Source organism: Squalius cephalus (assembly GCF_949319135.1).
Source record: "Squalius cephalus genome assembly, chromosome: 1".
NCBI classification, from domain to species: domain Eukaryota; kingdom Metazoa; phylum Chordata; class Actinopteri; order Cypriniformes; family Leuciscidae; genus Squalius; species Squalius cephalus.
In genome coordinates this window covers 43267339-43292681 of record NC_137122.1, presented here as the reverse complement: position 1 = coordinate 43292681, position 25343 = coordinate 43267339, and the positions used below count along the sequence as shown (strand labels likewise).

Here is a 25343-nt window from a genome sequence, read left to right as displayed (position 1 = left end):
TTAATGTAATGTATACAGCTGATGAAACATGCAGGTGTTTTTAACTGTAAATTTAAGGTCAATATGTTATATTTATGTAATAATAATCCAAGATTATCATCTTCATGTGAGTGTGCAAGTCTGTATCAGTTCTAATAAGTCAAGACAAATAGATATCATCATCATCACCCTAGCTTTGTCAGGCAGTGAGTTCCTCTATCTCGTCTTCTCACTTATAATGCGCTTCAGAGAAGGGCGTTGAGTTCGTTTTTCCAGGGACTCAGACCACAATAATAGACTTGTGTGCACATCTAGTTTTTTTCTGGGTCTCTAATGACTCACACCATTATCACTGAGTGAACTGATCTAATGAAGGTAATTTGTACCTTTTGCTGGTAGTGGAATGTCATATTATTTAGTTATACTAAATTGTATAGCTTTAGCTAAATACATTTTTACATTTTTAATTTATTTTTATTTATTCCTTATTTGCAGCTAATTCTTGTAGGTTTTATCATGCTATTTCTGCAGCTTTCTTATTTGCACCCACATACCCCAAAACAAGTTCTGCATCTGCTCTCTTCCAGCATCTGTATTATTTGGTCATACTGTATGTATCGGGGTGATATGAGGATGTGCTCCTTCTGAGCCATTAGCATAACATATCTTCTTATCTTATATTCCTAGTTTTCCAATAGGTTAAGATGAAAGGGAAACTTCATTTCATTGGCATCACACTTGTTGTCACATTAGCAACAATCAGCATGACAGACTCAAAACTAATTCTGGGGAAACTGCGGTTGAAGACCAACCTTCACAGTTGAAAATATGTAGGTGGGGAGGTTATTGATTCATAGCAGTTATTGTTGGAACCATTGAGAGGTCTGTCAGAGACAGCAGTTGTTTGTTGAACCTTTGAAGCTTATTCCGTCAAGAAGGAAACGGTCCTTAAGAAAAACATGGAAGTCAGCCATACTTGCTTTAATAACCCTCCAGATCGACTCCATGCATCTTAATTTGCATATGCCACCTTTTGTTGTTGTTGGCAAATTTATATTAGGCTTGTGTTTCTAATGGTACTCTTAATTTTGTGTTGCACTGGTCAATATGATAGAGATGCCATTGTAGAAATGCACTATGTTAAAAACAATACAATTACAATTTATTCGAATTTTGCAAAGGAAAACAAGATCTTTGAGAGAGATTTTGAGACCGTTTTTCATTTGAGTTCTGTCATTTCTTTGAATTTCCTCCTACTCTTTTTATTTTTGTGTGTGTGTTCTTTTAGGTGGATGTAAATGACATTTTTTTGTGATGATGTTTAAGAACAGTCAGATATCTTTTTTGTGCAATCTCTTGATTTAAAGAGGCTCGTAGGCCAGTGTTAAAATGCCTTAGCGCAAAAGTGGCCATTATCATTCTGACTTGATTTAAGATGAAAGTCAGAATATGACATGCTTTTGCCACTTCAAAAGTGTGTGATACATACTTTCTTCTCATTGTGATCATCATATTGAAGGCTACATGTTTCATTTGCTATGGCACACGTTTGCAGTCTTGCATGCTTATGTGAAACCCCTGTTAGTTTCATCGAAATGCAGGCAGCAGCTGTCAGCTTTTCCTGATATTACTTATTTATGTCCTGAGCCATCAGACTGTCTCTGACTGACTCGTGCTTAAGAGACTCAAAGGTTGAGTTCATACTGCAGCAGATCAACTTTTTTCTAAATCTAATGTTTACATGACCAAGTCAGACACAGGTCACATCCTGGATGGTGAAATATGATTGATTAGATAGAGGTCAGATTCCATCAGCTGTTTTGCAAACTACCTAAAAAGGATTTTACATTTGATATTGTTACTAATTGGTTATTTATTTTGGGATAATTAAAATATTTGGACCATGTTGCAAATAGTCCAAATGACTGTCCACATAATTGCAGATTTATCAGTTTCATACTTCAGATTAGTTACATATACCATGCACAATTGTAATGAACCAGGAACTTTCTACAGATTTCCTTATGACTTTAGTTTATGATTTCTTCATACTTTGACATATTATATGTCTTCATCATGTTTATAATCCTGGGATCCATTCCAACTTGGCCAGTAAACATGATTCTGTTTCCAACAGAAGTGATAAACAACAGGCAGAGAAACATTCAGGAGAAATCAAAAGGGAAATGACTTTGGATTAAAGTGGGTTGGATGGTCCGAATGAGAGTGTTTTGGGCCAGTTGACTGAAACAATCACTTTCATTGATCTGGCACAACCTTTTTTGTATGCCTTGCAAACTTAAAACGTTTGGTTTTCTGTTTTGTATTCTACAATGCTGTTGCAAATTCTGCTGATTTGTCACCAAGATAATGTTATCTAACTGGCTAACAGACAAGGTTTTGTCGAAATTGCAAAAATACTTAGGCTTATCGTGATGGTTTTGAAAGCAAGCATGTTTTAAAATACAAACCAATTAGTAATGTTTTGTATTATATGCCATTGTTTTTCAGCAAAAGTATTTTTATGGATTTATGATTACAGCTATATTGTTTTACAGCTTTACAATTTTTTTTGTAAAGAAAAAATTTTCAAGTGAACAAAATAAATCTGTAGAGAAAAATTTCTATAAATATATCTAGCAAAGATAAATTACATTGCTAAAAATAAACAATGATCATTTTTATTCTGGTGGGGCCAGTAAAAATGTTGGCAGGGCAACATTTAAATTAAATGCAATAAACTTTTATATAGATATAGATGTCGCAAAGTTCCAACTTAAGTAGATTTCATGACTATGGATATTTGCAAATAAACATTCCACTCTTAGTACAAGTCTATTATCTATACAGAAAACATACAGAGTTTAAAAAGTCCATCACCTGACTGTATTGTGCATAATAAATGTGCATTTATGAATTATACGGTGAGCGTTTTTTGGTTTAAAGTAACAACATAGATCTGGGGGCCTCTGTGAATACAGTCAGAGCCAATGGTAACTAGCCACATTAGCTGTACAACATGTTAACAAGCACATTCAGAAAGGCTGGATATGAAGTTGGATCACAAACAGTTGGTACGAACCCATGTTTGAGAAGCAACTTTTGTGCAAATCAAGTGTTGATCTGATCCTCGTTTGCAAAGCAGTCGGGCATCCAAATGATACGAAATCGCACAAACAAATACGAATTGGACTTGCATTTATGGTTTAAATACCATGTAAAAGTGAATTTTGCATAATAAGGTCCCCTTTTAATTTCATCATCAGCCTTTAATGCGCATGAGCCTCAAATTGTTTTGAACTATTTAGTTGGTCCACAAGGTGTGAACACTAAAGTCCCTTCTAGAGAGGAATAACGCAGACATAGTAAACTAGACATAGATTTTGTTGCACGCATATGCTAAACATTCACATCAAAACCGAAGTATACTTTGGGTTAGCCTATTATCCCAGGAGACCGACTGGAAATACACTGTATTAGCCTGGATGCCAGCCGAATTTAGCCCCGTCCACAACATTTGAGGTCGGGAAGTTCTCAAACCAGAGCTGTTTGGACCAATCAAATTGTCAGGGCGGGCTTTATACAATGATGGACAGATGATCAACAGTAATGTTGCGATAAGATTTGTTTGCTGTATTGTCGAGTTCTAATCCTAAACGGAGAACTTGTGCGTATATGCATTCACCTTTACTATTTCTCTCAAAAATTATGATTGTGTTGGTAAGTACTCCGTGTATCCTTAAATTCTTTTTACAACACCGGCAAAGATTGTTTATACTCCTCTTCTTCTTCTACTTCTTCCAGCGTGCGTGCAGTTGAGTCACTTACTCTGTTGCTCTGATTGGTTGTAGGTCTATCCAATTGAGTGCAGAGACATTTTCTTTCCTGGTTCGCTTGAAACACGCCCCTTAATCACAGCCCAATGGAGCCAGCCCGGTCTCACCCCAAAACGTCACATACTGACGCGTCTTGACCATACGGCAACATACGATGAAAAGGGTACCCCTAAAACGTCCATATGAGACGAAGACATAAGCGCACCAGCAGCGCCTCTTAGCGGTACCCTAACGCATACCTAAACCTACCCATAACCCAAAACGTCACATATGGACGTTTTAGGGGTACCCTTTTCGTCGTATGTTGCCGTATGGTCAAGACGCGTCAGTATGTGACGTTTTGGGGTGAGACTGTGTTAATGGAGCAGTATCAGACTCGTATTCTGACTAGAATCTGAGTATGATGACGTCAGGCTAATACTGTATGGCACTTTGGATAAAAGTTGCATTGTCTTGTCTGATGGAAATAGGGCTTCTTTAAGTGGAATAATGAGTGTTTGTATATTGTATTGTTGTAACAATTGCTTATCTATTGTTTTGAATATGATCCTGTGCTGAGTGTTATGGTAAATTCAGACGTGGGAATTTTTTCGAAATAACATAAAATCAATGTCATGCACTGGAAACAGCAGGAAATGCCACTTAACTAAACTGTGCATCTCTTCACAGATACCCCATAAGTTTGAATGAATGTGTTGTAGGAGGCAGGTAGGAGGTGAGAGACATAGCCTAGTTAAAGACAGAGATAGAATGACAGCCCGCTCCTTCCTCAACCTCCACGGAAATGGAAAGGAGGCTAAGTTCAAAGCCAGGTCTGGGTCTTTTAATATTGTCTGAATATTGGCCCCATCTGTGAGTGTTACATCATTTGATCTCCAAAATGCTATTGCTTTATAATAAACAAGTGTCTAATTCATTCAATATAAAGTCCTGCAGTAATGGCATATATTTGTAGCATCACCCTGGTTCCCTCGACAAAAACCCAATAGGATTTTTCCACTGGCATTTGGATACTTGCAGAAAATTAGCTCTGTGACCTGACCACCAGAAGTTTATGATTCTTGCTTGTTTTGTTCCTCATGATGTTCTTTACAATTGAACACAACTTTTATGTATTTTGAAGCTTAAATGCAATCGCCAGAATTTAAAAGCTACTTGTAGGCTATAAACAAACTACACCACGATCGCATGACTGGCTTCACTCTCTCTTAATTCTATCGAACCCTGGTGCATTTGCTCTCATGTTATGTCATTGCAAATGTGCACAGCGCATAAAAAAAAACAGGTCGCGGGTCAATATATTGTTTTTTTTATTAATTTGATGCTAATATGCTCAGCAGAGTGACGCAGAAACACTTGCGTCTGTAGGCCATTATGCGTCACATGAATGCGGCTTTCTGACTCTTTTGAGGAGACCACTGATTGTGAGCCATTCATTTGCAGCTAGTGATTGCACTCAGTATGCGTGATTACACTTCACGCTCACTCTTGCTCAGGGTTCGAAATGAATTAGGACTCTTGGGGGGTCCCCTAAAATTTAATTATTAAATTATTAAAAATTCTGAAGACTACCTTGCTACACTATATACTGTAGGCAAAATTATATGGACCAATGTTAAAGGTGAGATAATGGTCTTGGGATGTTTTTCATGGTTTGGGCTAGGCCGAGTATTGTAGTGGTGTCTGGAGAAGTGGCTATAATCTAACAGCTAACCTCTAACTCTGCAGCAACAAAGTTACAAGTTCTTTTTCCTCTTTTTCTCTCCATGATGCAGGATTCTAAATTAAGAAAAATAATATTAGCTTAATAGCTTCCTAGATAGCTTACCAAGCTCTCATGTATATACTCATTCATGCTCAAATCACATTCACTTTAATCAACTCACAGACTTGAATTAAGTCCTGGTTATTTTTCGTAATCACTGACTGGACAAGTAGGTTGTTAAGCTAGCTTTGAATAACTAGTCTAGCTGCTAGGTCTGCTGTTAGCTGGCAGATCATTTGGCTTCATACACATACAGCTAGCAAAAAACGTTGACAAACGTACTCTTCTAATCATTACACTGGGTATCTAGTTAATGCAACTTTTGATATAGGAACTCGAACTCCTAATATTTTACTATAAGCAATTATGGAGATATGAACATAATCAAAGCACTTACAGGATTTTCATTTAGGATTTCACTCTTTGTGAGGTTTCGTTTTGCCGCGTTCAGCTACAGTAGGCTACGTGTCTGCGGGAGCACCACAACAACAATCTGTGACGCTGTATAGGAACTCACTCGGCTAATAGCTGCCCTGATTGCTGCCTCGCGCTAGGAAATAAATTAATTACTGTTATAAATATAAAACGTCACTAAAGACCTATAATTTTCACAATAATTTTTAATGTAGTTAAAATATATTTGTCAGGGACCCCCCAAAATCCAAAAATAAATTCTTATGGGGGGTCCCTAATGACTTATGGAGGGTCCGGGACCCCCCCAGACCCGCCTCATTTCAGGTCAACCATCACCACTGTCATCCCTTACATGTGTTTTGTTGAACTAATGATGTTGTCATCAGCTAAAATGTCTACCTTTTTACTTCCTGAACAAGTGGTTATCCGAGTCTGAGATTCTTTCACATTCACGTGAATCGCGCCTCAGTTCCAGTGCAACCAAACTCAGACCACCTCATTCAGGTAATCTCAGGTTTGGTGCCCTGGTGTGCTCCTGGGTCTGCATTAAGCCAGGGACACACCAAGCCAACAATCAGCTGTTCAGCAATGTCGGGCCGTTTTTAAGCATCATCTGACTTGTTTTTTTCGCTGTGTTCCGCACCAGTGGCTCCAGTCGGACGGCGTTGGGGTGTTTTTTGGGCCAATTCAGCATGTAGAATCTGCATCGGGCCATCGGTGAGAGAGAGAACTCTGATTGGCTGTTCAGCTTAGTGAATGAGAATAATAGCAAAACAGCGTTTCTTTTCAAAAAAAGAAGTCTAGACTCTAGACGGTACAGATAGAAGGCTGTTCTAAGTGGAATAAAGAACGTGATCAGCATGATTGATATTCCGAACTAAGCACACGCTGCTTTGTTCACGGTGGGTTTGTGTATCTGCAGCCTGCAGCGTCAGTTTCCCATTTTGAATGACGAATATAGGTGAATATATCTGCAGAAATATGATTTATCTCCTTTACACGCAGGCGTAGAACGCGTGTGCTATGGAGTTAATATTGTGCCATAATTAAACAAACAAATCCAGCATTTTGCAAACAAACACGATCTGCAACCTCTATAGTCCCATTTTAGCCCCTTGATAGCAACCACCTTATTTGAGAAATGTAAAAGCTTTGGTAAAATCTTGAGGGGGTATTACTGATCTATGTTATGTCGTAGAAAGCATGAAAACATCTTGAGATTGTGTTCACCGCAGAGGTTATTTCATGCGTCTAACCAAAAACCCATTTAAAAAAAAAAACCCTGATGGAACCAGAAATGCTATAGTGGTAACTAGTTTTTGGGTTTTGGCTGACAAAAATGTCAGCTCTGTAGCACTTAATAAGCTAAATACTAGGGCTGCTCGATTATGGCAAAAATCATAATCATGATTATTTTGGCCAGTATTGTAATCACAATTAACACGATTATTAGTGGACAATATAACCAAAACCTTATATGAGTAATTTATTTAACGAAAGCAATATCAATTTGCTGAAAATGCTAGCAGAATATTAGGCTAACTTATGTAATTAAACAGTCAGTAATATATATATATATTACTAACTGTTTAATTTTTTTTTTTTTTACATTTTTTTTATAAACAATAGGACAAATACAATAGAAAAAGACACAAATGAAACAAACAGTGCTTTAAGTTTTTCATTCAAGTTTGTAAGTATTTTGCTAACAGCCTTCCACAGATATTTAATAAATGAATGGAAAATAAAACATAACATATCTTCACTATAAGAATTAAACTTGCTACAAAAGTCATTTAGTCAAGAGCAGTGAGTGATTTTCTCATTTTCTTTTGTTGTTTGATTAACATTTACACAGATAGCAGCAGGTATATTCGGCCGCTGTCACTTTAAGACCTAATGCACAGATCCAATGTACTGATAAAAAATTATATTTCCTTCCAACTGTTTGTTCACTAAGGACATAAATGACTGGGTTTACGTGAATTCTTATCAAGCTTGGCATTTTGACATATGTTGTGTGTATGTTTGTGTGTATGCGCGCTCAGAAGTTCTCTTTGCTCCGTGTTCCGCTCCGTTTTGGAGGGTGCACAGAAAGCCGCCTGAGGAACAGCGCGAGTTCTCTTTTGTGCTTTTAATAGCCTAACTCTTTTAATATCAAGCACATCCCATTTTACAAAACGCTACATGAGTTAACTGATTTGCACGTTAAGTTTGGAATTTTAAGGGAGAGCCAAAGTGCACCGCTTTAAAGGAAAGGAACGGAATGGGACACAATAGTCGTTTTACCTGGATTGTCGTACTTTAGTAATGGTTGAAAGCCAAAATCAAAATCGAAACTCAATTTTGCTTAATCACACAGCCCTACTAAATCTGCATGTGTAGCCAAAGTTGCCAGTAAGGTCGACCAGGAAGTTGTTTGACATAACAGGAAGTTGTTTTATATAGATATGAAAATTCACTTTAATACATCTTTACACCTCAAGACCCCAGGCTATTGATCTCCACGGTTGGACTTCAGTGTACCTTCTGTGGTTTTGGGTTGTTTGCATACACTCTTGTTTATGGTAACTCATTTGAGAGCCGAAATATAAACTTCCTCCAAACTTTACTGCTCCCATCTCTGATCCTATTCTTCTCCTTCAGCTCTCCGCCGGGACTGCTGGATCCTTCTGACAGAACTTTTTACAACCTCAAACGCTTGCTAATCTTCAGCTCACTGTGACTCATCCTCTGTGTCTATGACATTTTCTCGTTGCACTTTGAGCCACAAAACCAACCAACATCATTTAAGCTCACACTAGCTCTGAGAAAAGCATCTAGTTACTCAGCACATCAAGGAAGGAAGGCTAACCAAAATTGAGCACCATGGTATTGTTATGAGGTTGTGTAAGTAATCAGCTGACATTTAGGTTGCAGCGTGAGAGCTGATACAGGAAGTAAGAGCATTGTGAATGTGCGCTTATCTAAAGTCCTCTGACTGCTGTTTGTTTTTCAGGAGATGATTTGGGTCATCATCATTATTATTCCTGGGAATTTTTCTTATTATGATTCTTGGGAGCATTGTGTAGCTGTAAACTGAGAACGGATGCCAGATGGTGGGGGCCACTGAATCCTCCCTCAGGGAGCACATAGATCTTAAGCTTTGTGGCTGGTTTCCTCCTATACTCTTAAAGTTCTTGGAAATATGATCCAAGATGATGTGTATCATCTAATATTCAGTGTTCCTGAAAAACACTGATGCCTTTTGTCATAAACCATGAGATCTGTGAATTGTGCAACCCTTCAAAAAAAAAATATTTTTAACACAGAAATACTTAAAAAAAAAAAAAAAAAAAAAAAAAAAAAATATATATATATATATATATATATATATACACACACACACACTCACCTAAAGGATTATTAGGAACTCCATACTAATACTGTGTTTGACCCCCTTTCGCCTTCAGAACTGCCTTAATTCTACGTGGCATTGATTCAACAAGGTGCTGAAAGCATTCTTTAGAAATGTTGGCCCATATTGATAGGATAGCATCTTGCAGTTGATGGAGATTTGTGGGATGCACATCCAGGGCACGAAGCTCCCGTTCCACCACATCCCAAAGATGCTCTATTGGGTTGAGATCTGGTGACTGTGGGGGCCATTTTAGTACAGTGAACTCATTGTCATGTTCAAGAAACCAATCTGAAATGATTCGAGCTTTGTGACATGGTACATTATCCTGCTGGAAGTAGCCATCAGAGGATGGGTACATGGTGGTCATAAAGGGATGAACATGGTCAGAAACAATGCTCAGGTAGGCCGTGGCATTTAAACGATGCCCAGTTGGCACTAAGGGGCCTAAAGTGTGCCAAGAAAACATCCCCCACACCATTTCACCACCACCACCAGCCTGCACAGTGGTAACAAGGCATGATGGATCCATGTTCTCATTCTGTTTACGCCAAATTCTGACTCTACCATCTGAATGTCTCAACAGAAATCGAGACTCATCAGACCAGGCAACATTTTTCCAGTCTTCAACTGTCCAATTTTGGTGAGCTCGTGCAAATTGTAGCCTCTTTTTCCTATTTGTAGTGGAGATGAGAGGTACCCGGTGGGGTCTTCTGCTGTTGTAGCCCATCCGCCTCAAGGTTGTGCGTGTTGTGGCTTCACAAATGCTTTGCTGCATACCTCGGTTGTAACGAGTGGTTATTTCAGTCAAAGTTGCTCTTCTATCAGCTTGAATCAGTCGGCCCATTCTCCTCTGACCTCTAGCATCAACAAGGCATTTTCGCCCACAGGACTGCCGCATACTGGATGTTTTCCCTTTTCACACCATTCTTTGTAAACCCTAGAAATGGTTGTGCGTGAAAATCCCAGTAACTGAGCAGATTGTGAAATACTCAGACCGGCCCGTCTGGCACCAACAACCATGCCACGCTCAAAATTGCTTAAATCACCTTTCTTTCCCATTCTGACATTCAGTTTGGAGTTCAGGAGATTGTCTTGACCAGGACCACACCCCTAAATGCATTGAAGCAACTGCCATGTGATTGGTTGATTAGATAATTGCATTAATGAGAAATTGAACAGGTGTTCCTAATAATCCTTTAGGTGAGTGTATATAATATTTATAAGGGATAATGTATCCTCTGCCTCCCGTCGGGGTCCTGATCAGCCTGAAGGGGTTGTATTCGCTATAACAACCGCCTCGCTCTACATTATCCCGCTTATTATATGGCTACCTACCAAATAAATAAATAATTTGACACAAAATATTGATTTAAAAAGGAGTTCATTGATTTGAAAACGATTGTATTGCTTCCGCTAAAGAAAATAGTCCGTTCCGTCTCTACGGTTAGAATCCTGCATCCATAGCAATGCTCTGTTTTTCATGGCAACGGTGTGTTATACTTAGCAGCGGTCTGTTATCAATAAATACCAGACCGCATTCTACATTGGAATTCAACCAAGCCATGTAATAAAAAACATTAATAGTAATACATTTTTATATAGCACCACTCAAAGACGCTTTAATACTGTTATTTTTAAAGTAATTTTAGAAATTTTGACTACCTATGTTGTTAACTAACTAGATAAAATGAATTAGGTGACAAATCAGCAGACTTTGCATTAACAGTGTAGAATACAGCACAGGAATCCAAATGTTTGTTTATGAGGCATAAAAATGAATGTACAGTATGACTAAATGCTTAATTTTTAGTGGCAACTCAGAACTTACCTGAAAGGCCAAGTGACACGACAGTCCTGTCAACTGGCCATGAACACTCCATCTTCATTCTTCATCTGATGTTCATGTACTAAAATCCAGACAAAGATTTCCAGTTTTGTCTTTTGTCTAACCAGCTTTTACTTAATGAGGCGTCACATTGTTAATTGGTCTGTGTTCATTGCTGCATTTGTGCATTCCTATCTCTATAGGTCCAAGTCCTACCCCTTCACCTCATACTCTTATAGTTTCACCTGTACAATGTGTGCATGAATAAAGTAGTTCACTTCCCTATTACACAGTAAAATTACCTTATTTCGGTCATAAATGCAACAGGTAACCTAGAGAAGATAAAGCATAAATGAGTCTATCCAGCCAAAATAAACTATTTATAATGGACTAGGTATTGTAAATACAGTGGATTGTTTGACCTTTATTAACTGCACTTTAAGTAGATACTTTTACAAGATGGCGGTGCTTTCAACGTGTCTGGCATTCCGGTTCCAAGTCCAATCCTCCACCTCATACTTTTATAGTTTCACCTGTACATGAATAAAGTAGTTCACTTCCCTTTTGTGCACACAGCAGGTAGACATGGCGAGCAAGGTTGCAGTTCGTTTTGTGGATAACAATGTAAGTTTGCTTTATTTCAGTTATGATTTATACTTATTTAAAAGGTTATCCGATGAAAATTTGTAAATATTCTCTTTAGTAGTTTATTAAACATATACTCTATAAAGAATGAGTTTTGGTATATAAATTGTATTCATTTAAATATTGGATTAGAATTGATGTATAATTTATTAAATAGAATTAGAGGTTGGGTCCCTCCCTATTTATTATTTTTTTATACACTTTATGTAAATTATAATTATACATTTTTATAAGGAAACATAAGTTTTACAGTTCTTGTTTGGCTAATTTACTGCTCAAAAGTTTAGTCAAAAGAGAAGTGAAATAAAGAAAAGCAGTCAAGTTTCGTTCATGAGGCTCAGACTTAAGGATGCATTTCCCTTTTCTTGTGTCCTTTTTCTCTCTATCCTTATTCAGCGTGCAAACCTGAGAGATATTGTGTAAAGAAAAGGTGTTGGTCTTTTTTAGTCTGTTTGTCAGCACAAACCTCTGTGTGTGGATGTGGTAAACTGTGAGTGTGTGTTCCACAGCATATTGAGGTAATGTAGAGAGAAACGCTGTCTATGGGCTTTTGAGGTTTTCCTCATTGAACGGATGCTCTCGTTGCTTTACGATCAACAGCCACTGATTTCTGTGGCCTTCACTTCCTTGACATCTCTGATGTATATCTGTTTTGTTGATAAGACTGGGTTGCTAGCAAAGACTTTCGTCCGAACATTTATCTGCTAGGTATGCTTTTTTTGAATGTAACTGCATATAGAAGCAGTATTCTATATTGCAGACCTTGATATGTGATATTTATGTCTGTTTTCAACAGCCACTGAGGTACTTTCACTCTTTGAGTGCTCCTTTGTTTTGAACTGTTTATGAGGAAGGAACAAGGAAACAAATCTTGACAAGCTGAACGGACCAGTTTTGTTTGCTTTTGTTTCCTTATGTTAAATGAGTTCTCAATTCCTTCTCTCTTTCTGTCCTGCAGGTCAACATGGCCCAGTGGAATCAGTTACAGCAGTTGGAGACGCGGTATCTGGAGCAGCTGTATCACCTGTACAGTGACAGCTTCCCCATGGAGCTGCGGCAGTTCCTGGCCCCCTGGATCGAGAGCCAGGACTGGTGAGTTGCCAGCGGTAGACAGGATATGACATAAGAGATGATAAGGACCTTGGCAATCTGGAGGTCTGCTTTTTTGAGCTGCAAGATTTAACATTTGTTTTGATTATTTTTGTGTATTTTTAAAGTTGCGAAAGTTAAAGTTGCGACATATCTTTTCCGTGTTGTGATGTACATCCGAGTTTAACGGATTATCGAAAAAGAAAAAAAACTCGGACGGAGGGGCTTGGCTGTATGCTTCAGTTGTTAATTAGATTTTGAGATGCAAGAGTTACACTCAAAAATCAGTGCGAGTTTGCAGTCAACTCTGGAGGAGCGGGGTTTAAGCAGACTAAATGATTGGAGAAATTTGACATTTGTCCCCAGAGAGGTCTGCAGGTCGAGAATACATTTAAGTCCAGTTTACTCTGGTGTTAAGATACGTTTTAAGTTGATCGGTTCACAGATAGATAGAGTGAATGTTATTTTCATTCTGACTTTTAAGAGCGCCATTTTGAAAGAGTCGGTTCCTGATGATTGCTTTTTGCAGAATGAATTAAAGCCAACAGACTTTCTGACACCAAGAGAAGTCGAGATATTAATCACTTGACCACACTCCTAAATATTGTGTTTGCTAGTGCACTTTTTGGGAATACAAATTTAAGAATCTGTTTGAGATCTGCTGATCCTATGTCCTGAAATAATATCACATGAAAAACTAAGTTGAACTATATTGTGTTGGGCATAGGACTGGGCGATAAAATGGTATGGGTATTTATCGACGGTACACCATTGTCGGTAACGCTATAAAAAATGTTCGATATAGCGCTCGATATTTTCATTAAAATGGCGCGCACCGCTGGTGTGACCACCACAACGTTGTCCAACATCAAATGGCAAACGTAAAGAAAGCGGAACGAAACTGCGCTATTCATTATTTTGTGCTTCATGGACCGTTTATCAGTTTGGAGTCCAATGTCAATACAGCGCGAGCCGATCTTGATCAAGTGACACTGTTACTACACAGCGCTAAGAGATCCAGTAAAGTAAGCATTTAAGCATTTGAATTCGCCTTTGAATTGAATTCACATTTTTCCACAGTACAGATGTGGAAACCAGGAGAAACATTGTGCCATGAATGAACTAGTTATAGGCTTTAAGTCCACAGATCAGCAACATTCACCATGGATTTAATGTAGTAACACTAACTGTAACCATGGAAGTTTGGCAGGAATAGTAAAATGCTCTAAGTGCCTCACACATCTTTTTCCTGCAATGTTATCATATTTAAATTAGGGCTGTGAAAAGATTAATCACGATTAATCGCATCCAAAATAAACGTTTGTGTTTACATAATATATGTGTGTGTACTGTGTAAAATTATTTTGTATATATAAATACACAAACATGCATGTATTTATTTAAGAAATATTTGCATGCATATACTGTATATATTTATATATAATTTATATTATATATAAATATAAATATTTTATATATAAATAACACATTTTTCTTAAATATATACATGCATGTGTGTGTATTTATATATACAAAATAATTATACACAGTACACACACATATATTATGTAAACACAAACTTTTATTTTGAATGCGATTAATCGTGATTAATCTTTTCACAGCCCTAATTTAAATGTTATTTTTAATGTGATGACCAAAACATTATTAGTTCATCCTTCAAAGATTAACCCCCATTTATAAAACTAAAAGTTTCAAGATGTAGGAAAACTCAGACTTGGCTTATTTAAAATCATTTTTCTTTTAATATTTTTTTTTTCTTTTTTAAATCAAGGAAATTTCTCTGGCATTTTCTACTTTTTTATCTTAATATAAGACATAAAGAAGATATTTTTGTTTATATTTTAGTTTAGTTTTTGACTGCTAAAACTAATATAATTTGTTGTTTGCCTTAATAATGTGGATAAATAAATAAAAAACAGTGGTTTAAATTCAACCACTAACCACAACAGTGGTTAGTGGTTAAAATGCCAATAATTATCGATACCGAACGATATGAAACATTATATCGTGATAATGTATTCTAACGTGATATCGTGATATTTTTTAGCTATATCACACAGCCCTAATTGGGCATTCAAGATGAACATGATGGCATCGGTTTTCTGATTAGATTGAATAAAGTCTCCAGTGAGGGGGTTCTGCCAGTCTCTGATCTTACTATTGAGAGTCAAACTATGTGTGAATGTTAACCTAATCTTAGTTCCCATGACCTGGGGGAACTCAAACCATTTTTACCAGAGTTTACCCGAGATACACCGAGTTTACATTCGGTGGTAACTTCCTGCATTCTTCTTTTGTTACTTTGATCTAAATATGTCACCCCTGAGTACTGTGTCAGCCCATCGAATGCCTATAAAATAGAGTGTATAGGCTCCCTCTGTTAGACTTGATGCCTGCAGGGCCTAACCGCATGTTCTCAATAAAGAATCCTGCTGAAGATACACCCGAGCTTCCTGGTCTTCGCTTCTGGGTTTCCTACAACTTCCTTATTCTTAGAATCATCTGTGGTGATGTCAGTCCTCTGCCCGTAAAGTGATCCAGGAAAATCTGCTGTGAACAATAACACGAACCAGTGCCATTTTTGTTCTCTGAGTTTTTTCACTGCATCAGTGTGAATGGCTTCTTTATGATTATGTTGTGGACTATAACATGTCACTCTGAAATGACTCATGTCCGGTTTCATTTTCTCAGTCTCTGTATCACAGCATGCATCTTTAAATGGAGAGGTAAATGTAGTCAAGAAAATTAAATGTGTCAGTACATTTAGTTACTGAACTAGTGAAGTAGGCTATCCCATACCCCCTTTCAATAACTCTCAAGAGTCCCTAGGAGACAGCATTGCACTTAAAGAACCTTTGAGTCGTGGTGTATTAAGTGTAAGTGATATAATTCTGAAGCTGAGATGTTGCTCTTTAAAGTCACCTTAAAATCAGAATTGACAATTGGATTATTGCAGCGTTTATTATAAATGATTTATCCGTGCACATCATTTTTTTATTAAATTCATGTGACCTTGTAGTCTTTAATCAAAATAACTTCCCCTCCCCCCTGCAGTGTCATCACTCCTCTTCTCTGATGACGTGTTTACTGGCGCGAGGGTGGGACGACCTGTCACTTACATGAGATCACAGCAATATGGCAATGACAATGATTCAGTCAATTACCAGTGGACAAAATCAAGTCCCGCCCCTACTTTTTTTTTTCTTCTCGTTCGAGAAGCCGTTTCACTCGAATATACATCACAATAGGGAAGACAAGATGATCGCCACTTCATTTCATGTTGACTTTAAAGGTAGGGTAGGTAGGAATTGTCTAAAAAACTTATTTTCCAAATTTGTTTAAACTTTATTTATATATCAATACATAATTAAAATGTAAGTACTCTGAAAAAGAAAGTATAAAAATCGAGTGTCTGTAGACCTCTCACGACTGTTTTAAAGACAGCTCATTATTTCCATTCACTCCACCCCCTCCATTCTGGGCTCCTTCCAAAGCCACGCCCCCAAAACACATGAACGCGCGACTCCGACCGCTGAGCTGGACGCATTATTTACCTGAGACGAGCGGAGAGGAAGGAGCACCGTGCATGTAGTGACATAATGTCAGAATCACATGTAATAAAAAAATCTAACTTTATCATTATGAATATAAACAAATAAGATGTATTTTAGTACTCACTATCAAGCTAGCATATCGATATTGGTAAAGTTTAAAATATATATTTTTTTGATTCGCTAACGAGCTAATTATATCTATAAGGCAAAGCTAAAAACAGGTTGCATTGATACACGTTTTTCCATTACCATCAGTTACACTGTGATGAAGATGAATTTCGTGTAAGATTCATAACATATATGGTGTTCTGCATGTAAGAGTTTCCATGATGAAAGCATTGTTGACTCTGATGAGGACTAACGTTACACTCCGGTGACAAGTACCGCATCGTCAGCTCGAGGACAGGTCCGGGGTCGAGGGCGAAGCAGAGGAGGTCGTGCAAGCGGCCGTGCAACTAGGGTCCGAAGAAGTAGAGGCCGAGGACGGGGTGGTCGAAGTGCAGGGCAAGGAGCACTTCTTGGACAAGAGGACCTGCGTCGAGTTTTGCATCTCCTATTCCTAGGTTCCGTGCCTCTTGAATTCCTCAAATCAAACGGCCGGTTGCGCGCAAGTGGGCAGATCCTTTCGCTAAAGGGTGGTTGCCATGGTTGCGAGAGAGTGACAGTCGCCTAAGCCAATCCTTTGTTTCGTCCCGAATGGAAATAATGAGCTGTGTCTAGAGTCACTCGATTTTTATACCTTTTTTTTTCAGAGTACTTACATTTTAATTATGTATTGATATATATAGAAAGTTTAAACAAATTTGGAAAAAAGTTTTTTTATAAAATTCCTACCTACCCTACCTTTAATGCAGTGGTTATTGGTTTGACCATGGGACTCACATTTGCTGTTGGCAAATGAAGAGCACAGTATAACATCTGACAGGACAGGAAAGTAAAAATTTTCTGAAGTGAGAAACGTTTCATTTTGTAACAAATTACGAAAATAATGTCAGAATAATGACACTGATGTTGCCTGACAACATTTCATTTGACGGCCTGTACTGAATCAGGACAAAGCGTTTTTCTCTGGCATGCTTTACTTACAAACTGCGTCTGGCAGAAGAGTCAACAGCATTCATGCACGTCTTTTAAAATAAAAGTCTTGCATCAGAAAAACATTTATAATTTCGTTTGTTGTTGTTTCTTTGACTACACACTCCGCGACCCACACAAAACGGTCCCGCAACCCACCAGTTGCGAAACACTGCTTTAATGCATACTGCTTTTTATTTTAATAGATTAATAATGTGTCTTTCCCTTTCTTTTGAATTTTACTAAACTGAATATTGCTTTTAATAAGCCCTCGGCATGTATGGTTTATGTTATTACTGGCAGTGTCATAGAACTTTCTGAATGGATCGTTTGTTTGAGCGCACAAAGGGACAAACATCAGTAGTATAATGAAGCCAGTAATTTATTGATAAAAACTTCAGGTCAAAGACTGGTGGCGATTGTTGTGCTTGTAAACCAACCATTGTTTATTTAGATATAGAGAAACAGTCCTCACCCGTTACGTCATGTCATTAAATTTGCAGTTTTCAAAGAGAAGCTAAAATAAGCGTGGCACATATATGATGGTACTGTTTGACAGTAAAGAATCAATAGATTTTGATGATTTTTTTTATTTTTTATACCAGAGTAGAAAGATACCTGTGGAAAAAAACTGTTATGTTATTTACACAAGAGTAATGAAATAACCTTATTTATTTGTTATATGAATAATCCTACCCGTTTTAGTCTGTGCACATCAAGAGGAAAAAATTAAGTAAAGCAATACGCATTTAAGTATTTAATTTACTGGATTATCTTTTTTTTTTTTTTTTTTTTACTACATGGTTATGTAAAATGCGTAGTGGATAGAGCGATGACTTGTTTCTTTACCGCTGGATGAGGTCAGCAGTGTGGAATTTTTGCTAACAGCAGAACAAGTGAGATCATGTGTCTGATGATGACTGCAAGCTGCAAGCTCAGAATACTCACTATTTGTCCAGTTTTGCAGTTTGACATCTTTAGACAAATACAATTTGGTTAGCATAGGGTTGGAATGATGTATAAATGTACATTAAACTCATATTGGCCATCCACTAACTAAAACCCTATCCTAGTTTGAAGTTGTACATGCTTGAAAAGACTTGGTTTTCGAACTGCAATATAACCCAGGGTTCGTATTTTTTTTTATTTACTGGAACTTACCGTATTAGATGTTGCTTATTCTATAAATAATGGCACGTCTAATTATCAAGTGCATGATTGGAATGGAGGAAGCTGTGCATTGCCTATCACATGAGCCATTTGCTTCTGTCCGCCACAGGGCGTATGCAGCCAACAAGGAATCTCACGCAACGCTTGTGTTCCATAACCTGCTGGGTGAGATTGATCAGCAGTACAGCCGCTTCCTGCAGGAGAACAACGTCCTGTACCAGCACAACCTGCGGCGCATCAAACAGCACCTGCAGAGCAAGTATCTGGAGAAGCCCATGGAGATCGCCCGCATCGTGGCCCGCTGCCTGTGGGAAGAGCAGCGTCTCCTGCAGACGGCCACCACTGTGCAGCAGGTAGAGAGACACGCACACACACACACACACACACACACACACACACACACACACACACACACACACACACACACAAATGCTGTATTTACTCATGGGTGAGATTTGTATATATGTACAGATTTGTTGTACTTCTATGGTAAATAAATTCCACCATACAAAGAGTGAAAATTAGTTGACTTTATTAAACGGTCCATCTAGATTTCATTCATAAATAAATTCATTGTTAAAATACATATAGTGTCCTTATATTTTTATTCACCAGGCCAGTTTTCAGGTCCTTTCAAGTCAAACACACTTTGCTTGGAAATGGATTCTGCTTTGCAAGGACATATATTTAGATTTCTGTTTCTCCAATTTCTTTCTCTTCTGTAGGATGGCCAGGTTGCCCATCCCACAGGCACTGTGGTGACAGAAAAACAGCAGATACTGGAACACAACCTGCAGGACATCAGGAAGAGAGTACAGGTTAGTACATCAAATCACACTTTAATTGAAAATCATTGGTTTGTTTTGTTCTCAATTAGAGTTACACATTCCACGAACCATCTAGCAACCCCTTATTGGCCAAGTTTAAAAGGCCTTTATTTAACATATTGCCCCGAGCACAAAATGAGGGTCTCATATTTTGTCCTTTTTGGGGTACACCCTCTCACTCATTCAGCTGCCTTACTCTTTCTATACAGGATATGGAGCAGAAGATGAAGATGTTAGAAAATCTGCAAGATGATTTTGACTTCAACTACAAAACTCTAAAGAGTGCTGGAGGTATGATGAGTACATGTGGCTGTGTTTTTTTTTTTTTGTCCAAAATCTCTTAACTAGTCTTAATCACTGATAAAATCTGTCACCATGCAGAGTTGTCCCAGGACCTGAATGGAAACAGCCAGGCAGCAGCTACCAGGCAGAAGATGTCTCAGCTGGAGCAGATGCTGAGCGCTCTGGATCAGCTGAGGAGGGTGAGATACAGCACAAAACACGGCGTTGACTTCTGGAATCTTGAAAATAATGACCAGCAACTTTACATAACACTTACAAATGTGTCAAAAGTTTGCTCTCTATTTTGCAGCAAATAGTGACTGAGATGGCAGGGCTGCTGTCTGCCATGGACTTTGTGCAAAAGAATCTGACAGATGAAGAACTGGCCGACTGGAAGAGGAGACAGCAGATCGCTTGCATCGGAGGACCACCGAACATCTGCCTGGACCGCTTAGAGACATGGTACACAGTCAGTTCACAAACAGTCCTGCTTTTGAATCCTACCTTTTTTAATTCCTTCTTTTCAATTTTTGCCTTTCAGGATCACCTCTTTGGCTGAGTCACAGTTGCAGATAAGACAGCAGATCAAGAAACTGGAGGAGCTTCAACAGAAGGTCTCGTACAAAGGAGATCCAATTATTCAGCACCGCCCTGCTCTGGAAGAGAAGATCGTAGACCTTTTCCGCAACCTTATGAAGAGGTTTGAAATCACCCTCACGTGTTTAACTGTAAAAACAAGTGAAACAGGATCTGATCAATGATGTTTTCTGTGGTGCTCTTGTCTAATTGCAGTGCATTTGTTGTTGAGAGACAGCCTTGTATGCCCATGCACCCTGACCGACCCCTTGTCATCAAAACAGGTGTTCAGTTCACCACTAAAGTCAGGTGGGTTAACACAAAGGTGAGTCATAAAGGAAGGAGGTCTAGACACAAATTGTGAACTTTTCCCCCTCTCTTTCAGGTTACTTGTGAAATTTCCAGAGTTGAATTACCAGCTCAAAATCAAAGTGTGCATTGACAAGTAAGTCACCCACTTCCTGTCTATGAAACGAAATGATTTTGAGTTGTATTTTGACATGCCAATTTAATTTTTTTCCACCTATGTCCTGCAGGGAGTCAGGTGATGTGGCAGCCATTCGCGGGTGAGTTCTGAGGTTAAAAAAGATGCCATTTCCATTACCATTTTCACGTGGTTATTTGTAGTTATAGACCAATTTCTGTTGGGCTGGCCAACTAACGACATTATTCATGGATAATTCATGTATTATTATTATCAGCTTATTTTAAGTACACAGTTGTGTAAAATAAATATTTCAGCCATTTTGTAGAAGTTTCATTTCTATCATTAAATTATATTGAACAGTTACAGGGAAGTATCTCTCTTGTTTGTATCTGTAAGTTGTTGCGTTACACAGTGTTCTGCTTCTTTTCCATCAGTTCACGCAAGTTCAACATCCTTGGCACCAACACGAAGGTGATGAACATGGAGGAATCCAACAATGGCAGCCTGTCAGCAGAGTTCAAACATCTGGTAAGCTCAGCCAATACACCAAATGTTTTTTTTAGTTTAGTTTTTTTTAGATCAAAACCGAATATTCTCTGGACTTGTGTGTTTCTTCAACTGTGGACACTGTTGGCTCTCTGAACCAAAGTTAAACTCCCTTAAAACACACTTAAATTAACTAAAATTAGTCCAGCATTGAATGTATTTCATCTCAAGATCTACGCTATTTTATTCTTAGTAAATAAGTACACTAACTTTTGAAACAACTTTATTAGAGGCTAAATTGATTAACTATGACAGACATAATTTGCGCGAGCAAGAAAAAAATCATTTTCACATGACTTATTTCACTCTTTCTTTAGATAATTATAGTTAAAATATCCTCTTTAATAAGAATCAACTTCTGGAATATAAAGTGCCTCAACAAAATTTCTTAATAATATAATTAATCGAATGTGCCATACAAGCTTCGAGAAGACTGGATCAGCTGTTGACTGTATGTTGCTTGAAATGCATTATAATGCTGACTTGTTCTTCTGTCTTTCAGACTCTACGAGAGCAGAGATGTGGCAATGGAGGCCGAACCAACAGTGACGTAAGGATGTGTATAATTAGCATTGTTACAGTTTTTCATTTTATTTAGGGCTTCTATTGACGAAGTCAGTGAAAGCACCTAAGCTTTGCCCTCTGAACTACAGGCGTCTCTGATAGTGACTGAAGAACTTCACCTGATCACATTTGAGACAGAGGTCTACCACCAAGGACTAAAGATTGACCTTGAGGTGAAAAACTACACATAAACACTTCTGCCAGCAGCAGCACTGGATTAGTTCATCTAAAAATGACTCTTTCATTTTTATCAAGAATTTAGATAAAATGTCAAACATGTCTTATCGTGACAGGATTCCTGTCACAAAGACGCTGTCCTGTTGAGCTGTATATCAAATCAAAGATGATGATGATATTATTAAACCCTCATTACTGCATAAGTCCATCACACTGCTACTGGTGATTGATTCAGTGTATTGAAAGCCAATAAGGTCATTGTAATAGGCTGTTGCCATGGTACCAGCAGTAGGAGGATATTACTGTGTTACCAGGCAGCGTGTCCTTGGGTAATCTGTCTCTTATCAAACCCATAACCACACACAGTGCTGCCTAGATGCTTATTATGAGTTGATAAGACTACACGCAAAATCATTCCTTTTCTGTTGATGGACACAATAGGGTCACGTAACATACCTACACATGTTAATTAAACAAGATAATTTAAGCCGTTCAGCTCTGTTTGCTTTAATAATTATTCAACCTCAGGTCTATTTGCACTAATTAGATTTCTAACAGAGCGTGCTGTACAAAAATAGCAGGATTTGTTATTCTAAATTATAAATAAATGTCTTTATCTCTGTCCAGACACACTCTCTCCCAGTGGTGGTCATCTCTAATATCTGTCAAATGCCAAATGCATGGGCGTCCATCCTGTGGTACAACATGCTGACCAACCATCCCAAGGTTTGAAATTGATCCACAGCAAGACATACTTACTGTTAGCACATATTTTTCAGTATAAGCGACTAAGAATCATTTTCTTTCCCCCCTTTTTTTCACAGAATGTGAATTTCTTCACCAAACCTCCAGTGGGAACGTGGGATCAGGTGGCTGAGGTGCTCAGCTGGCAGTTTTCATCCACAACCAAAAGAGGACTTACCATTGAGCAGCTCACCACACTTGCAGAGAAACTTTTGGGTATGTGGGTGTGTAATTTAAACCTGGAAATAAATAAATATGCTTGAGGATTTTGACAAAAAAAGAAAAACTTTTCTCTCAAATTGTTATGCTTATATATATATATGTGTGTGTGTGTGTATATACACTGAAATGTGCCTCTGAACATGCACTACAGATCAAAGGTTTTGGGTCAGCAATAATTGTTAATGTTTTTGAAATAAGTCTCTAATGTTCACCTAGGCTGCATTTATTTGATCAAAAATACAGTAAAATAGTAATATTTTGAAATATTATATCAATTTAAGATAACTGTTTTCTATTTTAATATATTTTACAATGTAATTTATTCCTGTGATGTCAAAGCTGAATTTTCAGCATCATTACTCAATTCTTCAGTGTCATGATCCTTCAGAAATCATTCTAATATGATAATTTGATGCACAAGAAACATTTATTATTGTTATTATTATTATTATTATTATCAATGCTCAAAACAGCTGTGCCGCTTCATATTTTTGTGTTAACATATATTTTCATTCAAATCAACAGCATGTAATGAAGTTTTATTAACAAAGTTCGAGAGGAGCACGGTCAAGTCAAGACACGTCACCTTCATTTATATAGCGCTTTTTACAATGCAGATTGTAATCTGTAAATACGGTGATAAAAGGAAATGAACAAGTACGGGGAACTCTTGAGTTCGGGCCGAGCTTGAAACCCTCACCTCAGACAGCACCCTAAATATGCATTCTTTTTACTATATCTGATTATATGTAGGGGTGAACTCTTGAAATAGTCTTTACAGTCACCTTTAATCATTTGTATCTTTGCTGAATAAAAGTAGGACTTTATTTAAAAATAATAATCTTACAGACCCAAAACTATTTTTCTCTTTCTCTCTCTGTGTATGTATACAGTATATATCTTAACATTCTTTGTGCATCTCTGTTTAATTGCGAATTTCTGATTTCGTGTAGGTCCGTGTGTAAACTACTCCGGTTGCCAAATCACATGGGCCAAGTTCTGCAAAGTATGTTTCTATAACAACTTTTTGTTCCCTGTCCTGAGTTAATTTTAGTGCAAATCAGACCAGCTGATCAGATTTCCGTAAACATTGCTGTTCTGTTTCTGTTTCTGTTTGTGATTCGCAGGAGAACATGGCGGGAAAAGGTTTCTCATTCTGGGTGTGGCTAGACAACATTATTGACCTAGTGAAGAAATATATTTTGGCTCTATGGAATGAAGGGTGAGAACTCCTGCTGCACTCGTTGTGTGCGCCCATGCGGTTTTTATAGTTCATTACATCAATCACTGCTTGGGTGGTTATATAAAGCTCTTGTGTGCGTCAGGTATATTATGGGCTTCATCAGTAAAGAAAGAGAGAGGGCAATCCTGAGTCCAAAGCCTCCTGGGACATTCCTGCTACGCTTCAGTGAAAGCAGCAAAGAGGGAGGAATTACCTTCACCTGGGTTGAGAAGGACATCAATGGTGAATGCATTTCCATGTACATGTCAAAAGTGTCAATACTTTGGTGATTTGCCAAGTCAATGTTGAAATATAAGTTTTGTACTTTATTAAATGTTTCTGTAGTTGTATAGTTGAATATGTGAAGCATTTGTGCTCATGTATGTATGTGCAGGTAAGACCCAGATCCAGTCAGTTGAACCGTACACTAAGCAGCAGCTCAACAGCATGTCTTTCGCTGAGATCATCATGGGCTACAAGATCATGGATGCCACCAACATCCTCGTCTCGCCGCTGGTCTACCTCTACCCCGATATCCCCAAAGAGGAGGCGTTTGGCAAGTACTGCCGCCCCGAGGCCCAGCCAGATACTGAATTCCCTGACCCTGGATGTGGTGAGTGTCCTTTGCGGGAATAGAATTCATTCAGGCTTAGAATAACATCTGTCTGTTCCTTGGCAAAAGTATGTCTCATTTCATTCTCATTTGTCTTGGAGACTATTTTTGTATTGGAAGTGCACTGAAAGGGTGTGGTTTACCAGAAACGTTCTCCCTTTGAGGAAATCATCTAAGAATAAGAGAAGAGAGAATGCAAAAGCATGATTTTATCCTTTGGTTATTTTGATCCCAATTTTTTTTAATGGTAGTGTATGAAATGAAATACTTTTATTCATAAAGGACATTAAATTGATCAGCGAAGACTTTTACATTGTTATCGTTATATAATTTCTTTTGAACTTCCTATTCATCAAAAATCCTATTCACTC

At 38.0% G+C, this 25343-nt stretch overlaps 1 protein-coding gene across 6 annotated transcripts in view; it reads left to right on the top strand.

Annotated features, from left to right (window-relative positions):
* The window catches only part of stat3 (signal transducer and activator of transcription 3 (acute-phase response factor)), a 34210-nt gene that overhangs the window by 3167 nt on the left and 5700 nt on the right, over positions 1 to 25343 (top strand). For 3 of the 6 annotated variants that reach the window (XM_079877619.1, XM_079877617.1, XM_079877621.1), the window contains exons 2-21: positions 11796 to 11843; positions 12823 to 12956; positions 18882 to 19125; positions 19498 to 19590; positions 19809 to 19890; positions 19981 to 20081; positions 20192 to 20343; positions 20423 to 20581; positions 20674 to 20766; positions 20843 to 20902; positions 20994 to 21023; positions 21319 to 21412; positions 21933 to 21980; positions 22084 to 22167; positions 22799 to 22897; positions 22996 to 23131; positions 24091 to 24143; positions 24265 to 24359; positions 24463 to 24602; positions 24754 to 24972. In XM_079877619.1, coding sequence (XP_079733745.1) covers positions 11805 to 11843; positions 12823 to 12956; positions 18882 to 19125; positions 19498 to 19590; positions 19809 to 19890; positions 19981 to 20081; positions 20192 to 20343; positions 20423 to 20581; positions 20674 to 20766; positions 20843 to 20902; positions 20994 to 21023; positions 21319 to 21412; positions 21933 to 21980; positions 22084 to 22167; positions 22799 to 22897; positions 22996 to 23131; positions 24091 to 24143; positions 24265 to 24359; positions 24463 to 24602; positions 24754 to 24972 — 2155 coding nt within the window. In that variant the 5' untranslated portion in view covers positions 11796 to 11804. The remainder of the gene's footprint in view (positions 1 to 11795; positions 11844 to 12822; positions 12957 to 18881; positions 19126 to 19497; positions 19591 to 19808; positions 19891 to 19980; positions 20082 to 20191; positions 20344 to 20422; positions 20582 to 20673; positions 20767 to 20842; positions 20903 to 20993; positions 21024 to 21318; positions 21413 to 21932; positions 21981 to 22083; positions 22168 to 22798; positions 22898 to 22995; positions 23132 to 24090; positions 24144 to 24264; positions 24360 to 24462; positions 24603 to 24753; positions 24973 to 25343) is intronic. The other 3 variants (XM_079877620.1, XM_079877618.1, XM_079877622.1) reach the window with 1 other exon arrangement.